The sequence below is a fragment of the Neodiprion virginianus genome, chromosome 4 (genome assembly GCF_021901495.1).
Source record: "Neodiprion virginianus isolate iyNeoVirg1 chromosome 4, iyNeoVirg1.1, whole genome shotgun sequence".
Lineage (NCBI taxonomy): Eukaryota > Metazoa > Arthropoda > Insecta > Hymenoptera > Diprionidae > Neodiprion > Neodiprion virginianus.
The window spans coordinates 8,627,958-8,648,692 of NC_060880.1; the positions used below are offsets into that span (position 1 = coordinate 8,627,958).

Genomic DNA, 20,735 nt, shown 5'->3' on the forward strand with positions numbered 1-20,735 from the left:
AAAGTACATGTATGTTTATATATTTATTGTGCTTAGCAATTGCCGTTTAAAATTACATTAGACAAAGATCATTCTTTGAAGAAGTAATCAAAGTAAAACGTAACATTGATTAAATTTGTCCCCAAGACTACAAAAATATTTTATATAACTGACTTTATTTTTAAGTAAATATTTATCACGTAATGGAAAAATATTACTTGGCCAACTAACGCGCATCTTCTAATTATTCGATATGTACTGTTCGCATTCTGATATTCGGATTTTTCCAAGTATGCCTAGAGAATGAACAACCATTTCGATCTAATATTGAAGCATTCTCAAATGTTCGTGCCTTACACCTAGCTTAGGAATAGAAAAAGTATCGCTTATCATAATTCGCAGTAATTATCTTACATTTGACTGACGAGTTATTAATGCATCATAATATACTACACAAATAATTATACAAACAGAAATTTTACACGTATACAGTATCCACACAATATACATTATAATGCTGATCTGTGAATATTTTCATCACTTTATAGTGCGAGTCCTTAGTAAATTTTTAATGGTGCTTTTCTATAAATCAAATTATTATGTTGCACGTTGTAACAACATATATATATGTATAAGAAAAATGAATATTACCTATTTTGTAATACACTTTCAAGTCAAGTATATTATGTAATATTACTGCTTCGGAAAACTAAACAATTTTACATTATTGTATTAACAAATTGTTTGAAAAAAAATATATATTATATGTTTAATCTCGAAAACCGACCTGTCTTATTTTCCGTTTTACTTGACCTGGTGTATGAGATAAGTATAATGGAGGGTAGGTCACGCTTAGAGATAAGCCACCAATAAGAAAAAAAGATAACAGAAAAAAATTGTAGTACCTACATAAATGCGTTATTGCTTGGCGGCCATATAACAACTTGGGTATACGTTCCCGCAATACGTTGGTCTGATAAAATGAGTCTACGGTACACACACGTACGCAGAATATTCACTTTCAAGTTACACCATTTAAAATCGATATTAAAACTTTCCGAAAAAGCATAGCTAGTATCTTTTTATCTGATAGCAGAGCAATATCCAAACGGTATCTGTCAGGAGTGGCTGATAAGGTATCAGTTGGGAAGACTGGTAACCAATTTATAGTCATATTACTGTACTCTGCCAAGGAATTCGTGCTCATGTTCTTTTATGGAAAACGTTTTTAGTGTCCAGACAACTTAACGTATACTTTCACAACAAGAAAGAAAAACAGGATTTGTATAGTGATTACAGCGTATGGATTATTGTGTTCAAATAAAACTGTAAGTCTACATTTTTCTGTACGCATGATGTGTTTAAATGAAACCGTAAACTTGCATATTCTTGTTCTTCATCTCACATAAAATTTTTGTACGACTATCTGCACTCATGTCAACATTAAAATTCGCTAAAAATCAAATAGAAAATTTGATTCTTTATAATAACAAATTAGTTTGTTCGGACATTGCGCGTGACATGCAAATTTTTCAAGATATAAACAACATACCAAAGTTGAATACATATTACCGTTAATTGAATATTATGTTTGACACTTATATTTTTCAATAATACTGTGTATTATGACAACAGTGTGAAACGAATATCGAACCAATACATGAATCACCTTTTTTTTCTTCCGTATCTCAATTTTCACTGATTTACCAATGCATTATGCATGAATTACACACAAAGTTCTGTTGAGTTGATATGATTTCGTAAACTCTTACTGTATTACAAATATGTAAAATGCAAGAATTTCCAAGACGTCGAGTACACACATAAGAATAGGAAGTGAGAGAATTACAATTGCTCAATGTTTCGATATACTGTAGGTACATGCAGGTAGTAGTTGGAAGGTTCAGTTTGCTTTACTGAAACTGAAGTTACTTTACATTTAATTGTTCAATGTACATATTCATGTGCCTCGTTTCTAATAACTTTAAATGGTTCTACGAACTCAGCTCGTTTATAATGAATCATCAGCAGCAAATATATATAATCTACCCAGCATTCCTTATAAATCAAACAGTTTGTCTTATCAACTGTGAAATACATGCCTCAGTCTTAGCTGCATTCGTATAATTTTTCAAGAAATATGTACTATATACCTATGTACCCGGTGAACTATGTTGACAGAGCTAGGACAAAGAATGATTTTCTCTTGTGTACATCTCAAGTATGGTAATAATTAACATACATATATTCATAGACAAATAAAAAAATATCCGTATACATATTATATTTAGATGAGTTACCGTCAACTGTGAATGCAATGCAGACAACATAAGACGTCGCATACATGATAATACTTGTGCATAACAATAATGGAGAGATGATTCGGACTATGCATAACTGCTGTAAACAAAGAAGTGTTACATTAATGTGATGAATAAATTTCCAACGATGTCATCATCCCCAGATCACAGCTACAATCGCCTCGATGGAACAGAAAGTATTACAACCAGGTGAGGCCAATTGATGTGCCGTGAAAATAAACTTTGAGCTATATTCATAACAATCGCTATACGATAAAATTTTATTTTCAGCCTGAGCTAAAGTTACAGAAAAACAATTACTTGAGTCTTATCTGATATGCACGTTTTTAAAAGTTGCAACTTTTAATTAAAACTTCGGTATTTCTGATGACAGTGCAGTGTCATTTCGCAGAATTTATGACTAACGCATAATTGCGATACTTGCTTCATCATTCTCATGAGAATTCTATTTTTACTTACACTTTAATGTGTTGTATATTTAATTAAAACCTAATGTTCACAGCCTGGACACTGCCAGTCTTCCGAGACCACTTCCGAGAAATGATTATCTCGCAAAGCACAACTCCACATACGTTCCACACAATCGATTGTCTCGATATGCAACAGCACTTACTAATCTGGTCCCTATTAGGTTCAAAAGGTGTGTTGTCGACAATACATGAAATTACAATAATCTATCTTATGGAATAATTTCACAAATTTATTAAATGTATGCATAAAAATATTAATTAGGATGTGTTTTAAAAATTTCAAATAAGTACTTTCCATAATCACCATAGATGACAGAAAGAATTATCGTTACATTAATGTTACAGTCACGAATCGCAATACGTTAGCCACGCATTCAATTGAACATAACGTAAAACTAGATTGTTAAATACTGGATGGTCTAAAAACTTCTCATCTGAATGTAACACTAATATATACTACAAAATATATTATTCTGCATGTAGAACACCTGGATCAGAATTACCTGTAGATAAAATCGGCCTGTTTTCGAGCGTGTCATTTAGTTGGTTGAACGAATACTTATCCGCCGGTTGCAAAAATGGGATGAGAAATAAAGCGTTGCCTACAGCTGCAGCCCAAGATTCATGCCAAATAAATGGCCCCAGGTGAGTACAATTTATTTACACTAATCATTTTCAGGTAAATCAATAGGTGTAATCCGACGTCGCTGTCAAGGATGCAGCACTTAATCATTTTATGAGATAAAATTGCGCAACGCACAAACGTGTATCAGTAATGAACTTATTCGATCCATTAAGAATTACTGTTTGGTGTTAGTCATGCATTTTCGACTAACCAGCTGATTCATCTTTAACACAGATTAGATGGATTATGGCATGCACATGTGGTGGAGCGTGGACAGGCGGGTGCATCGGTACCTCGGATAGCATGGAAATTCGTACGAACGCGAGTTTTGATGGCATCTTTCATTTATATGCTGGGCACACTAATTTCTCTCATAGGTCCGGTAAGTCATTTTATATTAGCTACATAGATTTGTCAATCATTGTCACATCTGTATGTTTCAGATTTTTCTTCTCCAAGGAATTATTTCAGCTATAGAAGATAGAAATGCAATATACAATAACACCATAAACGGTACAGCTACTATTCCAAATCATAATTCTTCATCCATTGTGAACAGTTCGTTTAAAAACCATGGTAAAGCGCTAAATGACATGCTGAGTGAATCAGCAACAAAACCATCGGTTGGCCGAGGAATTATCAACAAATTGCCAGACTCTGTTAAACACTTGATTATGATAGACGAAGCAATTATTTTTTGCAACATCATAGTACTGATTCTTGCTGAAATAATTTCTTACTTCTTAATTGCGTGGAGTTCAACCCTCAATCTCAGGTGAGTTCCTTGTTGGGAGTAAAATGATATACCTACAAGATTTGCCTTTAATACCATTTTATCAACACTACGCTGAAAAAGTTCATATTACTGGAATTTATTTAAAGAAGTGAATATGTATTGATAGACCGTAATTTTTACTGCTATTCTATTACATCAAGATTCTAAGTCAAAGTATTTTGAACTCTTCAAAATATGTGTCCACTGATATGCTCTTAGGAGCCAGCGTGGATGAAACTCAGATATAGTCAGTTACTAGTTTATAGTTCGTCATATTGTAAACAGATTATCAAAATTTAAAACAACACGTAATAAATTCTCCATCAATTCTCCAATAATATCTCGATACTTACGACTAGTTATGTTTATGTAGAACAGCATCACGTTTAAGGTCAGCCTGTTTAGCATTGGTCTATAAAAAGTTGATTCATTCTTCTGTGAGATATCGAGCTTCAGCATACCAGGTAAATTTAATTTATGGAATAAGAACATAAATTTTCTGTAAAAAAAAAAACTTTTTATGTTAGATGTTACTTTGAAATCTTAAAATCATTTTGCTATCATCACTACACAATAATTAAAAATTTCATTCCAGACGATAACTTACTTTGTCCCGGACAGCGATACTTTGTACGAACTCATCACGAATGGCCCACTGATTTTCACAGGACCAATTATATTAATACTGATCTCACTTTTTGTCTGGCACCTCATGGGGAATTGGGCTCTAATCAGTATTGTTGTATTAATACTCTTTTACCTGTGCTTGGTAATTTCCACTTACAATCATAGACCAATGTTGTACTTCAAAAAAATGTTTTTCCCTACAAAGTAGTACGGTATACATTGCCTGATAATCGATCACTTTCGTGTACCGGTAGCTAAATGACGCACAAGTATTTGAACGAGTATTTTCTCTTTACAGATACTTACAGCATATTTAACATCTGTTTTTGCAACTAAGACATCGGATTATTCATTGACTAGAATGTCTTTAGTTGAGGAATTTGTAAGTAATATACACCTCGCTAAAATGACCCTGTGGGACAACTGTTTTAGAAATAAAATAGAAGGTATGTTTGAGTAATATGCGATAATATTGGCCTCTTGAAATTTGATGTGTTTAAATTTGATGTTGATAATATTCATATTCTTATCTCTCGATATCCTGTCTGGTGAATGTGATTAATTTGATTCAGACGTACGGAAAAAGGAATTGGTCGAAATGCGACTTGGGGGCTTAAGTGAGGGCTGGAGTTTATCTATGATGCACTTTATCCCTGTAATAACTGTTTGTACAGCTACTATAGCCAGACTACTGACCATGAAGTACGTCGAATCGGCAGACGTAAGATGTCATTTCCTTATTAACACGCTGAAAATAAATTATACATGTAACAGTTAGTTAAACAAATAATAAGAGATGGAATAACCACATAAATTCAAATTTACAGTTTAAGAACATACTAAGCAAATCGATTTTATACTCAAATCAGTATTAATCATAACGCTGCAAAATAGATATTTTCCGATTTCAGTACATGGTCATGTTAGTGATCTTGCTAATCAACCTAAAACAGTGCGTACGAAGCAGCTGGTTAGCAATGAGCAGTATATCAAGAGGAAGTACGTCCCTAAATAAGTTGAAGGTGAGGAACCATCCTAGTAGACACGTGTAGTACAAATGCGAACATATGTAGTACTTGCTGATTTTTTCTCAGACAGTTTTAATGCTGAAGGAAGCAGACAGATACCCGGACAAACCAATAGACAAAAATTTAGCAATAACGGTAAATCGAGGAAATTTCAAGTGGGTACAGGATAAACAGGTCGTCGATAGCCCAGGCAAACGAACTTCCCAGTAAGATGGTCTTTTTTATACTCTGTACAATGTCCCTTGTTCGAATTCTTGTACACAAGTTAGATACGTCAGTTATTTTTCTTTCGTACAGTTGTGAAAATATTCCAAACATTTTACAGGTTTTACTTAGAAAATCAAGACGGACCTCCAATTCGTTTCAATGCATTATCAGTTACACACACATTAACCGATATTAATTTTTATGCACCAAAAGTAGGTACAAATTATTACATGAATTTTCATTTAATAGCATGAAGAATCAACTCGATCGATGAATCAATTAACGTTAGATATTTTTGCCTATACTTTTCATCAAGTAACCGTTTATGTTCCGTTTAATTTCAAAGGGAAAATTAATAGGAATTTGCGGTCAACCCGGTTCTGGGAAAAGCTCGCTTCTCCTTGCTCTGATGGGGCATTTACACCACATTAGTGGGCATGTAACCAGGGATGGTACGTGTAGCTATGTTTCTGAAACACCTTGGTTACTCGAAGGAACACTGAAGGAGAATATCATTTTTGGAGAGACATTTGACTCAAATAGGTATGTTACTTGAGAACTCAAAATATACTAAAAGTTATTACAACACTAAAAGTCACTCGTTCCTACAAAATACACTCAAACGGATACATCAGCATAACACGTTATTACGCTCCGAATCTTAATTTTTTCATCAGAAATGAAAAAGTTTAAAACATGTAACAACGATTAAAATATTTTTCACCTCCAATTATAATGATAAAAAAAATGAGGAATTGATCATTATTGTGAAGTTGTAGTGTATTACACTTTTGATAAATTTTCAGATATTTCAGTGGTTGTAGTTTTGTCGTGAAGAAAACAGTACAGTTTAAAAGAACTGTATGCTTCTGTACATTTCGAAATTTCTATAGATAATTATCATACCGTTTCCTAGAAATTGTGTCGTCACATTAAACATTAAGTACAGTAACTTGATATGACTTTTAGATATTACAAGGCACTCCAGTCTTGTCAGTTAAATGCAGATATTACCTTACTACCTGCATCAGATGACACTGATCTTACAGAAGTGAATTTAAGCCCTGCTCAAAAACAGAGAATCACTTTAGCCAGAGCAGTGTATGCTCGTAGAGATATAAATCTACTGGATAATCCGCTCGCTGACGTAAGCGATGTGAATGAAAGTAATCAAATATTTGAAAAGTGCTTCCTAGAAGCTATGGGAAGAAAGACTGTCATTATGGTCTCTGAAAAAATACAAGTATGCAGCTATTACTGAGGATAGATGATATTAATTAATGATACCGACGATAAAATTCTGGTATTGAATTTTAATTGTTATTGTTAGTTTTTGAACAGGTGCGACACTATTTACGTTATGCGAGAAGGACGAATTGTTGAGCAAGGATCGCACGAAGAGCTCATTCGATGGGATAGCGAATATATTCGACTTATTCGTTCATACATGAAAAAGTATCAACGAAGGTACTACAGGTAAATAAAGTTGGCTTCTGTTGAGTGATTTGTATACAATATCTTATAACTACCATATAAATAAGTTGTACATTACTTATGATTGCCATTGCATAGCATAATCAAATGTTAAGAGTACACAAAGAAACATGGTAGTGTTCCGGCGATAGTTTTCCACCCACCACGCAAGCTCGATGAGCTTTTGGAGGAGGGAACGGGCATATTCACGAGTCATATAACTATGGAATTGAGTACATCCTCTTCAACCTAAATCTAATATTTGACTTTACCATAAACCACATACCACCGTATATGATCACCATCACTGTCTTTCTTATACTATGAATTATTTTATTTTCACAGAGATGGAGAACCAATAAGTCCATCATCTGCTCAATTATTAATGATAGCAACACCGAGAGGAGTTTTGAGTAGTTCAAGTACAAATGCATCTTTGGATAGCATGCTGGATGAAGTGAGTATAACTGTTCATTTTGTAAAGTAAAATATATTTTTGATTAAATTTCGACGGAGATTCGGGGGTATTTTTTTGTCTTCATCAAACATATTACGAAATTATTAAATGTTACGAATTTCCTGCAAGTAGGGAAAATTCATTCAAAAGTACATAAATTAGAGAAACGTTATTCTTCATGAAGGGATAAAACAGTAATATTGTGATCGAATTCTTGGAACGTCGTTTATAAATGTTCTACATATTGATAATGTCTTACCAAAAATACCATATCCTGCTCTTTATTTTGTATTCTAAGCGTTACATATTAACCCAAACTTTCATTTTAACCCAGGTTTGTAAAACTCGGCACTATTACTGAGTTATCTTAGCTTTAAAATTATATATTCATGTTTATTGTTTTACCGCAGGAAGACTCAGCTCCACTGAAACATGAACTGAATTCCGAATTCCCAGTGAAATTCAGTACAGATGCGAAAAAACCAGTTGTGGAATATGGACTATACGTAAAAAACTCTGGCGGATGGTTTAAAGCAATCGTCATATGTACCATTTCCATGTTTTGTGCCTTCATTATAGCCGTAGGACCATTAGCATTTGCATATATAGCGGAAGTGAGTGTAAATTCCGTGAGCATATTCAATCACTTTTACTGCATGGCTGCAGTTTTGTACCGATTGACTAATCCCAACGACGCTGCAGTTATTTTTGCCATCATGCGTAGCTGTAAAGTTAAGCAATAAGCCCAGTAATTATATTTATTGCAAGTTTTTAGATTCATGACTTCATCATCTTTTTATTTCGTTGCAGAGGACGATTGATGACAACGTACACATTATGATTGTATTTGCATCAATGGTTGGCTCCATGATATTATTCAGTTTAATTTTAATGCTACTATATAATAACGTGAGTAAATTCGTTTAGCTAGAATTATGAAATAAAGTGAATTTCACGAAATAAGCGCACTGTATCTATTATTTATAGGCTGTCTTCAAAGCTGCAAAAAAGCTACACTGCCAATGGATTAATGGACTCTATACAGCACAAATGTCTCTTTTTACAATGACACCAATTTCTGTTCTTCTCAATACATGCAGTCTGAACTTGTATGAAGGTATGCCTGTATATTAAGCAATTACAAAAATGTAATAGAAAATCTGATGTACCAAAGAGTTTTTTCGTTGTACACGTAAAACTGGTTGTGAAAGTTACATTCGAATATTTAGATTGCAACTTGAAATTAACATTATAATCAATGATTTCAGTTGACTCTGTACTGCCAAGGTCGATAATAACCATACTGATGCATGCCGGGATTAGTATGTTTAGCTCGGCTATACTTGGACTCGTCTCACCGTGGCTACTCATACCTATCACGCTATTTGTTATTGCAGCAATTTCGTACAGCCTATATGTTCGGTGAGTTAATCCAAAGTATGATTATTGATCAAAAGATGTTTTATAATAATATAAAAGCACAACGGATACTTATAAGCATCTCCAACTTCCAGTTTGTTGATCGTTTTCCATTCAAAAGTATTACAAGTTGATATTTCAGTCTCGACAACTCCATATTCAGATTCAGGAAGAATCAAATACCAGCTTCCTTATGCTTGATGTATCAAATAATGATCTGCGCATATATTAATCTATGTTTATTCTCAATTATAGCGGAGCTATAACAGGATTATATGAAGTAAAAGTCAACTCTGCTATACCAATGTATAATCACGCTTTCAATACCATTGACGGGCGCACAACTATACAAGCCTACCATAAGGAGAAAGATTTTAAAAAGAAGTGAGTGGTTTCATTTGTCAACTTTCATTCAAAATTTCTTATAAGATTCTATATTCACCCAGATAAATTCGTAACTCATCTCCGGATCATGTAGGTGTATAGTAATGAAAAGAAAACTTTTGCAACTATTTTGACGAATCAAATTCATACGTAATTTGTTGTGGCTTACTCATTATTTAGCATTTATTGGTGTATAAACTTATCAATTTACGTATTTTGTGTTGCAGGTTTTACAGATACTGCGATCATAATTCAACCTACAATTTTATGTTACATGCGATTAAATTATGGATGGAATATAGAATCAAATTATTAGGAGGTGAGACTTACTTATTAGTTATTGAACGCCTTTAGTATGAGCAGTGCTTCAGTTTCTTAAGAATCAATGCATTTTGAATCTGTAGTTTCAATTAAGTAATAATTAGGCATTTGATTTCACAGCATTGACATTAGGAGCAGTAATATTAATTTGCGTCATACTGTCCAGTATCCGTCATCGATTTGAGTTAATGGTCTTGGCTACAATTTGTACATTGCAATTAGTCGCTAGCACAGTCAGTATAACAGGAGCAAGTGCAAGTGCATATACTAGTTTTATGGCAATCACAGGACTAGATTTTTATGTTGAGGTGAATATTATTTTACATTTCAATTTCACTTGTATGAGATATAACATTTAACCAGTTATCATTACTTTAATTAAAATCCTTGACTGAATCATGCTGATTTTTATAGAACATTCTGAAAGAAATACCTGGAAATGTCAGTATGCCTACAAATTGGCCAATTGATGCCAGTATTAAATTTGAAAATGTTACATTGTCTATGAGCGTAAATACAGATCCAGATCTAGACACATTAAATTTTGAAGTTGCTTCTGGTGAAAAAATTGGTTTGTATATCAGTTAGAATTGGCTTTATTTTCTTATGGAAGCTTGTATGCTTCTATAAAAATTGTAAGGGTGTAAGATATTTTATTTGACCATCTTTTTTTGTAGCACTAATCGGTTCTCAAACAAATGGCAAGATATCTATAGTATCTGCGTTGTATAAATTTATAGAAGTTCATTCGGGAAAGATTTGTATAGGAAATACGAACATCAGCGACATTCCAATGGACAAGCTAAGGCAGTGTATTACTTTTATACCAGGTGATCCTTTGCTTTTCAATGGCAGTATAAAGTAAGTTACGCCTAATAATATGAAGTACGATATAAGCTTAACTCGTCATCAAGTCACTGTTTCGGCTTGAAGCTATCAATTTTTATCAAACTTGACCATATTGCAGCACTGAAATGCTTTATTAATCGTTCAAACCCTTTTATATTTTAACATCTTCAGTTAATTTGTAGTATTTTGTAAACTCCATTACAAGAAACAATTGCATTCGCAATTCATATAATTCATAATAAGTGTATACCAAACAACCATATGAAAATACTGAGGCCTCTTAACAACGAAGTTGTTACATCATTACCTATGCTGCTAAAACGATCAAATAAATCTTTATTATCTAGATACAATCTGGATCCAATGGGTAAGGTGTCCGAAAAAGAATTAATGGTTGCTCTGCAGAGAGTTTTTCTTTGGGAAAAGGTTTCAAAACTTGAAGAGAAGTTGGAAAGCGATGCCACTAATTGCTTTACAGCCGGCGAACGTAAACTGATATTCTTTGCCCGAGTGATTCTTCGAAAAACTATTAAAGTAGGTCTTGAACATAAAGATATTTATGACTAGCAGCGAGTTTCCACTTAGCTTACAAATGTCGTTATACCTCCAAAACTATTGATCTATTTATAACAAAATATAGCCTGAAATCTGGCCAGACGAATTTGCAAATTAATAGAAAAAAAAAAGTATCAGAATCGGTTCAGTAGTTCTGGAGTTGTAAAGTAACATTGGGACAGACAGATAGAAAGACGTTGAGTTTTATATACGTAGACAGGAAAAGAGGAGAAGAGATTAATTAATGAAACAGCCAATTTACCAATATCGTCATAATTACAGATAATGATTATTGAGGAATCAGTGACAGACTTGGGTCCAGATGTAGAAAAAAAAATTGAAATAATTTTGAGGGACATTTTTCCCGACCATACCGTCATTGTGCTCTCTACTCAAAGAGTTCGCTATTGTCAAAGAACACTTGTTCTGAGTAATGGAAAGGTAAAGTTTATGCATGTATTTCTCTAACTGAAAAACATAATAATTCTGATAAATATTTTGGAAAAATCAAAGATAAAAACTATGTGAAAATATTAATTTAACGAGTGTTTAAAACTCTTCCAGATAAATGAAAGTGCAAATCGCAAATCATCAACATCGCAACACAGCCTTGCAAGTTCAGAAGTCCTTGTAACGGCAGCTATGAACAGCGTCTTTGAAACAAGCTTTTAGGTATTCAATATAAAATAATATTCGTTGTTTAGCTTCTGAGAATAAATACCAAACTGTAATAAGGTGTACATTTATAGCTAAGTAAGTGTTTCAGAAAATCGTTCAGATTTTGTAGCAAGATTTTTAGTGACAACAAAAATGCGAGTACATTTCTTCACCGTATCATTCCACATGACTCTAAGTATAGAGTTTTCTTTTATGCGCCACAAATGCTAGTCTACATTTTCAATTTGTGTATTAAATTTTGCGAACATGTGCCTTCAATGGGGTACTGACACGATATTACTGACACAATAATTTTTCTCCAATCGTGCACGTTACTCTGAGCATTTGGGTTGATAAAAAATTCAAATATGTACAGTTGCTCTCGAAAAAAGAAATCCTCAAGTTGCTCGGTAATTCTGTGCTAAGAATACGATCTCGGGCCCCTCAAAGTAAAATAATGTTGGGCTTCGATGAAAAAATCTTTTTAAATACCAAATTCGCTGTTCATATCTAAAGTTTATAAATAAATTATCAGATATTAAACCTATAATTTTTTTAAATGGAACTCTCAATACTAAATTGTCCAAATGTCACTCTTAGAAAATCTTATTTACTCCTTACTCCAGATTAAAAATTTTTTTATATAAAAAGAGTCCTAGCGACTTTTTGCAAAGTGGCAACTTTATTTAACCTAGAATATCCCATATATTTATTATATAACTTGTATATTAAAATTCTTACATGACATAAAAAATAAAACATTCAATATGGATGTAAGAATTATTAACTATAAACAATCATGAATAATAGAATTGTAGACTTTATTCGAAAAATTAAAGTATTTTCGGTACGAGTGCAATCTAAAAAATTGAATAAATTATTTATTTACGCATAACAGCACCATTATAATTATAACATATCATTTCACTCATTGTTAATATCGATGTATAAATAGTGTTTTTAAATAATATAATATGATACATGTGTACAAACACAATATAATGTATAGATTTATGTAGAATTGGATATAAACAGCTCGTAAGTTTCTCACCTGACGTGTGGTAAATTATGATCGCGACGAGTATTTGCACCACTTTGGAATTGAGAAATAAATACCTAAATATGACAATATTTTTTAATAATTGCATTCCTTAACATGAATTTTAACTGGTTATGTAAACTTGTGAGTAAAACTATGAAAGTGGCGAAATTGAAAGTGACAATGGTAAATGTCTATTCTCTGTTGTTCTGTTTTTAGAAATTGAATAAACCCGAATGTATAACACTAGAAATATAAAAAACCTGCAAATCTGTAAGAATCATTTATCCATAATTTAGCCTCTAAAACTATAATTAACGTTATTCTGTACTTGAATTTATACAAAAATGGTAATGTATTATTATCATTTTGCACTACGTGTTGCTGGAATTTTTTGTATCTACTAAGATTCACACCTGAATGCATAATTGAATTGAAATACAAAACATGTAGTTTCATTCAGTGCAGATTATCTATCCTCATGTTCAGTATTCAGTTGAATTTCTCATTCTATTTGAAGAATATTATGGAATCTTATAGACTAACCGAAAAATCGCCCAAGCAGAAACATTGTGAATCAAAAGAGGTTTCGAACATTATAACAAAAATAAATGAAGTTGAATTTAATGAAAACAGTCTCTATTCGATGCGTAAAGAACTTGAAAACCACAAATTTAGACTGAAATAACACTATTTTCAATATCAGTCATGGAAATCTCCTAATTCTGTCTTTCCATTGCCGCTGAAGGCATATAACTTGGCTGATTCTAATAACTAATAATTCATATCAATTATATGAGAACTCTCAACAGATCGCGAATAGTGCAAATACTCTTGATCACAACACTTAATATAAAAAACTAGTACATACATAGAATTATTACTCACAAATGACCTATGACAAACATGTGAATCGAAAAAAGAATAGCTTATTGTTGTTCAAAATCTTACGACGATTTTTAGTGATTCCATTTACAGTAAGGAAATACTAGATAAATATAATCTCTCTGATGATCGAAGCCTAATTAGTTCAAATGCATCATTTTCAAGTCTTTTTTATACATGTTAAGATGAAATTTAAACTCATCAATTTCAACTGCAGTAATTTCCGTTCTATCTTTCAAACCATAGCTTTGTGACATCTTTATTCCAACATGTTTTCGTTAAACCATTTATCGATTATATCCTGAAAGTATATTTTTTTTATGGCAAAATATGAAGTGAAATATGGAGCGACTAAATTTGAGAGTACATTATCAAATTGGTATACACATGAAGTAATACAATATTCAAACTTTGCTGGCTGTCAGTCGTAAGATTAGGAATAGAGAAATTTCAATCTGGTCGTTAATTCTAAGGAGGGTGGAGCTTTGAGCATTTCAATATATATCATTTCACATTAAGTGTACATATGAATGAAGATATTAAACATAGGCTTTGTTATATTTTGTCAGCGTCGCAATTGTATGAGGTTCAATGCTTTGCATAATAATTAATGAATTGACTTGTTTTAATTGAATCAGTCCGTGTTAACACATTTAGCCTTGTCGCAAGCCGTCTTGAGATTAAAATATTTTTGTGCAGTTATATGATTTGGGCGGATGTATCAAACGTGGATCTACTCAAGTAGCAAGGAGACATACATATTTCAAAAACGAGATATCGCTTTGCAGATACGTTACATACATACATATCTTATTTACATCATTACTACAGTTATTCTGATTACTATAATTGTTTTTTTTTTTTTTGTGGCTAAGTCATATTCTTAGTCCAGTTTCAATGGATTGTGGCAGAGTTAACTTGTGCATGGATGCTCTACAGATGGCTCAAAATGAATTCTGAATAATGTTAATATATTGTTTTCCATAACACAATAAGTTTATTGATAAACTGTAATATTTCACATGAATCATTTGCGTGATAAATTGAGGTAAGACAGGAAAATATTGATCTCAGGAGATTTGTGAAAAATTTGTTTTCAAACAAAATCACCTGTGATGCGTTAAAATTAAACAAACAATAAATTGCTGGCATTGCAAAATGGTACAAAAGTCTAATTTTTTTGAAATTATTGATGGTTGGGCTTTCTTAGAAATTTCCATTTACCATTTCTTTTATTAGGATTTCGCAGATCTCCTACTCTTCACTAACTCTCCTTGACCAAATTGTAATATTTCTCTGTGACTTTCTCATATCCAAATGAATATGTCCAATTCAAGTATACAATAAATAAATCTCCAAATCAATCGGTATGCAGAAACACGTTTCTGATCTATTTAGATATAATGGAAATATGGGGGAAGTTTTATTCTGTCCCGTTCCAGGCCATAAAATTCCCTGACTTCCCACTTCTCTGTGACCAATGGTCACACCGTGTCAGATACATCCTGACATGAATATGTAATTTTCATGTACAATGCATGCAAAATATCAGAGATCCTCAGCTTCAAATATACATATTGACCTCAGCACAGTTGCAAAATACTTTTATGCATATTGTGACATACCAAAGTGAAGCTTTTACAATTGATGCAGCACATTTGAAGACGAGTTCTATTTTTATAGTGACCTAAAATGAGCATAGCGCTTGAGCGTTTTAAACGTTAAGCAGCATGATCTAAAACTTATTTGCTGATACATCATCAACTACAGTTATCCTCCAAACCAATCGACATCAAGGTATAATAATCAATATCTCGCAAAGTGTTAAACTAAATAATGCATGCATAAAACCATATGAATGACATGGTTTACCGGTAGAAAAAAAAGTTAAAAATTAAACCAACCGTTCGGAATGACATCGGTACTCTTAAATACCAAACAGAAAAAGTGATGTGGTGATTTGCGTCGGATTTATAATTTTACATTACATTTTATAAGAATAATACTCTATTATTGGAATAGATTATAAGAATATTAAAATGACTCACATAAGGTGGAAGCACTCATTTCGTATATCAATGTTTCTGGCATTGGCATCTAATAATGCAGTGTTAACAATGTTTTTTCATAGTTTTACTTTCATTTCAGATTTGCTTTGTCTCACCACTGCAGTGCGGACAACAAGCTATGGTTGGGCAACTGGTTTGCGAAGGTAGAAAAAGTTGACCTCCGACCGCCACAGCTGCACCCATAACGGCACTGCATGCTGCATCTTGTCTTCCAGACAATAATAAATTTGGGTTCATCAGTAACTAAAATGATCATAAAAATAATTACAAATAATTTAATTAGATTTCGTATTTACCTTAAAGTGCATATTCAATTGTAAATTTGTACTAGAAAATTTGATCTGCGTTCACAATGACCAGTTCTATTTATCGTATTGGTCTGAATATAACTAAATATAACTCAAGGTTTCCGTTAGCTGATTTTTCTCTCAGAATCCGCACTCAACTTATGCGTAGGGTCGACTTGTATTCGAGATTTTTCCGAAATTTGCTTTATCGACTAAAAGAATTTTGTTAACAACCAATCGCATCATATATGACCAATAAAGTCATGAATCTTTTAATCTAGAACTTTAATTATTTCAAATAGTATAAATCCAATGTACAAACAAATTGAAAATGAGATATTCATACAATAATATCTAGTTTTGTTGTTACAATGTATGCAAAAAATACAGTATTAATCAACAAATACACATGTGATGACAGATAATTGGTGTTTAAAAAAAATCCTGGAATACAGTCGTAAAGTTGATGGTCGACTCATATTCAAACCAATACAATAACAGAATGTTACTCACTGTGCGGGTTTGCGTAAAAGTATTTTAGAGAGACCAATAGAAAGGATCATTTATTTCAACGTACGTCCTTTTTATTAAGACCTATCAATAATCAAGCTCAACAAGGTGAGAGTGTAAGTAATCTGTCAAAATAATGCAAAATGTTATAACATTTTACAACCTACCTGTTCGGCGTGTTTTTCCGCCACAGTTTTCATCTCTAAACCGACGATATTTATTTCTCTACGACGATGAATTTTGTCTGAGCCACCAAGTAATTGGACCTTAAGAATTTCAGCAAGCTGACATGAACCTTCGCTCAAATCCAGAACATTTGTACTAGGCAGCTCATGCCTTTGATTTGACATTGTTCCAACAGAGTCAAAGTTTTCACGAAGTAAGCTCAGTGTTCTGATAGAAAATACAAAATAAAAATATTTCAGCATTATACCTATTATTCAACGTAACTTCGAGCTATATGGAAAATAGGGAAAAGATACTTGAATTTCGAGATGCTACTGGAATCTATTAACAGTCGCCCAGAAACAGACATACGAGTCGAATTTTAAGTATTGCAAAATAATTAAAACCAAGCACTTGGAACTCGCTGTTAATTTTAACCAAGTCTCATTGATTTCTTAAAGAATGGGTGCCTCATATTTTTGAGATGAACAAAAAATTAATCAACTCGAATTTATACGGATACTATTTCGTAGAGCGTCATGCTAGAACGTCGAATTAGAAAGTTCGAATATTACGCCTAAGCGTGAACAATGAAAATGTATAGAAATATTTACGTGATTCATAATTCGAATGAGGCATGGAGACTCTATATTATATAGCTTTGCACCAATCATCAGAGGCATAAAAAATATAAATAAAATGTACCTGTATGTTCTGAGAGCGGTGTCTCTTACTTTGCTACGTTCTTCTAATAGTCGTTTTATTGTCTCCTGCAGATCGGTAGTCCTTTGGCAAAGTGCAGCCTTCCATCGAGCGAGTTCTTCCACCATCAAACTGAAATATGAGACAGCGAAACCACGAATCAAATATGGATCGTATAGAATGGAGTTTAGTTTAAGTATCATTATCAACGCTACCTGCTAGCTAAAAATTTGCTTCTCCAAACCTCGCATTGACCAGCCAGCCACTCAGTTTGTTCTTGATGGGTATTCAGATTTTGAGCAGAGTTAAGCAGAGCACGCGCCAATTGAAGCTTATCCTCTGTCAAAAGGTGAACTTTCGTTTCCAAATCTTCTCCTACAGCTGCTACCAAAAGATTTTTTAACTCTCCATTCACCTGTAAGGCGATCAGATAATAGCCACTATCATCAATGCTGACTAGCAGGTGAAAAGATAAAATTTCTTTCCTGACATTTTACTGAAGGATTAAGAGATTCGATTCTGTGAGGTAATCATTCATTTTACCTGTGACTAAAAAGTTGAGAAATTCAATTCTATAAGTTCGTAATATAATCATGCTTTTTACCTGTGCCTGAAATTTCAACTGACTCTCCAGCTGAGAATTTTCTTCCTTGAGCTTCTGAATCTCAGTTTCGTAGGCTTTTCTTTCTGCACTTAGCGCATCTATACCAGCACTTTCTGCAGCATCTTCTTTCGCTTTACTATAAGTCTGATTTCTCTTCTCAGCCTCGTTCGCAGTTAGCATGGCCATTTGAGAAACCATGACATTAATGTCCAAATTATTCTTTGATGCCTTTCTGGTTTTTTTCTGATAGGGAATAATTGGGTTAACAGCAGCCTTGTAAGGTTCATATGGAACGAATTTGGGCTCCTTTGACTTCAAAGAACTCAATATATGCTTCTCTTTCTTTACTTGTGCAACACTCTTTGGCGTAAGGTTTACTATCATGCCAACGGGCGTTACCGGAGGTGTAGAGTTTGATTGTTTCAAATTTGTCGGGTGGTAAATTAGTGTGTCTCCTAAACGGACTTTTGTCTGTTTTTTATCTACTTTCTCATCTGCTATATTTTCCATTCCATCCCCTTGCGTACGCGTAGGACAAGTCATCGTTTGTGTTTCTGAAATTGATTTTATAAACTAAACATTAAACTCTGTTTCATCAGTAACGTAAAATGTCTAGCCAAATAAGTATTTCAATACCATCCTTAGCAGCTATTTAACCGACAGTAGGAGCAAAGTATACGTCGTCAAAGAAAAAAAATTTCCAACAAATTTCAACCCCTTATGAAATTCATTCAATTTTTAGTATCGATGTGTAGTTTTTTTTTTCCATCAAATTCAAGATTATTCACGTACAGAATACCTCACCAGATAAATCTATGTTAATCGTAAATATTTTATGGGATCTCTGCTCAGAAATAAATACTTGATAGAAAACAAGACGTAGTTTGAGAGTTTACAAGAAAACTGCAAATTTGTATTATTCATGTTTCAGGATCTTTCATGAAAAACGAAAAGAACATGTACACCAATCAAGTTAAAAGTATATTCTTTCACCTGTTTGAACAGTTTGATATTACTAATTAATAAAAAGCGTAAACAGCTACTTTACAGTCGTTTGGAGCCAAGGAATATTCACTTGTGATTAGAATGCATATCCATGATTTCGCACAATTTGAGAGATTACTAGCACCTTGCTTTAGGCATTTGTAACTTTCTAGAAGCGAATATTAACACGAAACGGTTTATAGAAAATCTTATTATTTTAGAAAAGCAATTAATGAATAAAATTATGCCGCTAAAACTAGCAGCCAGATTTAGCAGCATGCTCTAATATCGGTGAAAACAAAAGAGAATGAAGCTCTACCATTGAAAATTTTATAAAATCACATGAAAATCAAGCAAATTCATAACATCGTGCACAGTAAACTGTACTCATCACCGTTCAACTGCTAACCGTGACTGCTAACTTCAGTTTCATGAAAAAATTTCTGAGTATTCAACATCGATAAAGTGAATTTGTACCAAAAAGTACAACGACTGACTCAGAAGGAGTCCAATGCAAATGGTCACCATTTATGGACAAGGTTGACTGCAATTATCTTGAGATACCCCTAAAACTACAATACGATTGCGCAAGAAATCGATTTTTAGTGTTTCTGAAAAAGTGTATCCTTTGGGAGCTGTGACCAGTAGCAGATTACCTGGTATAATAAAAATGTTGGAAACGCTAATCGAGGATTCTGTGTCTATTTATTAAGTAACGTAGCCTTATTCATTAGGCAATCTAATCAGTTGAACTTGACGTCAACCATAATTGGACAACTACTAGTCCGGATACTATACGTCTTGATCACATGCAGCGTTGCACCTAATTCTTTGATTATGAAGAAGCTTAACCTCTTTAACCGGGCAGCACAAAGATATCCCGCGATGTCAATATGTGAAATCATACACGCGTATCGGCATAGCAACTGTACAAAAATGATGAAAATCGAACAGTGAAATTTAAAAACCGTACATGAAATTGCAAGACATTAAACGCATAAGCGGGAAGCATTATAAGTTAATTCAATGCTGACATACAAATAAGATGAATAATATTTTCTTGGAACCTTGAAAGCTCGTTGCTTTGATACTGTTCTTTCTCGATGTAGAAAAAGTGGCGACGTTTTCTGAGGGCTGAATTTGCGGCCGTTCAGAATCCATGACAATATACGAAAATTCGTAAGTCCCCCTTATTATTTTCTAACCAAATCAAAACACCTGATTTCTACTCCAAGAGCTGTCGCTTGGCCGATCAGCTGTTCATGTCAGGTGTCGGAAAATCGGAAGTCCCGTTAGCGGAAGTGTTTATCGAGAGATGGGAGCCAATCAGAAGTACGGATAAA

General features: G+C 33.2%; 2 protein-coding genes across 10 annotated transcripts; one reads left to right on the top strand and one right to left on the bottom strand.

Moving 5' to 3' along the window:
• The first annotated feature begins 752 nt into the window (after positions 1-752).
• On the top strand, positions 753-13,273 carry LOC124303933 (ATP-binding cassette sub-family C member 12-like). Of its 5 annotated transcripts, none has more exons than XM_046761788.1 (29): positions 753-1,307; positions 2,271-2,489; positions 2,803-2,940; positions 3,254-3,415; positions 3,630-3,777; positions 3,839-4,170; positions 4,544-4,634; positions 4,766-4,939; positions 5,096-5,243; positions 5,370-5,518; positions 5,709-5,819; positions 5,892-6,031; positions 6,151-6,248; positions 6,392-6,575; positions 7,002-7,275; positions 7,363-7,508; positions 7,851-7,962; positions 8,373-8,576; positions 8,773-8,871; positions 8,950-9,079; positions 9,231-9,384; positions 9,637-9,765; positions 9,993-10,084; positions 10,207-10,394; positions 10,501-10,657; positions 10,764-10,947; positions 11,283-11,469; positions 11,773-11,931; positions 12,055-13,273. In XM_046761788.1, the coding sequence occupies exons 2-29, from the start codon at positions 2,410-2,412 to the stop codon at positions 12,160-12,162; spliced, it is 4,278 nt and encodes a 1,425-aa protein (XP_046617744.1). In that variant the 5' UTR covers positions 753-1,307; positions 2,271-2,409; the 3' UTR covers positions 12,163-13,273. The 5 variants fall into 5 exon arrangements, with proteins under 5 accessions (XP_046617744.1, XP_046617742.1, XP_046617745.1 ...); XM_046761786.1 differs by having other exon boundaries at positions 6,151-6,244; positions 6,379-6,575; XM_046761787.1 differs by lacking the exon at positions 753-1,307 and adding an exon at positions 1,936-2,205 and having other exon boundaries at positions 6,151-6,244; positions 6,379-6,575.
• Positions 12,712-20,671, bottom strand: LOC124303934 (golgin-45). Of its 5 annotated transcripts, none has more exons than XM_046761795.1 (7): positions 20,460-20,596; positions 20,245-20,318; positions 18,409-18,962; positions 18,020-18,219; positions 17,808-17,936; positions 17,105-17,330; positions 12,712-16,383 (listed from the first exon to the last, which is right to left on the bottom strand). In XM_046761795.1, exons 3-7 carry the CDS (start codon positions 18,949-18,951, stop codon positions 16,216-16,218), a joined length of 1,266 nt encoding a protein of 421 aa, XP_046617751.1. In that variant the 5' UTR covers positions 18,952-18,962; positions 20,245-20,318; positions 20,460-20,596; the 3' UTR covers positions 12,712-16,215. The 5 variants fall into 5 exon arrangements, with proteins under 5 accessions (XP_046617751.1, XP_046617748.1, XP_046617749.1 ...); XM_046761792.1 differs by lacking the exon at positions 20,245-20,318 and adding an exon at positions 19,802-19,958 and having other exon boundaries at positions 20,460-20,588; XM_046761793.1 differs by lacking the exons at positions 20,245-20,318; positions 20,460-20,596 and adding exons at positions 19,802-19,958; positions 20,049-20,221.
• Between the last annotated feature and the right edge of the window lie 64 nt (positions 20,672-20,735).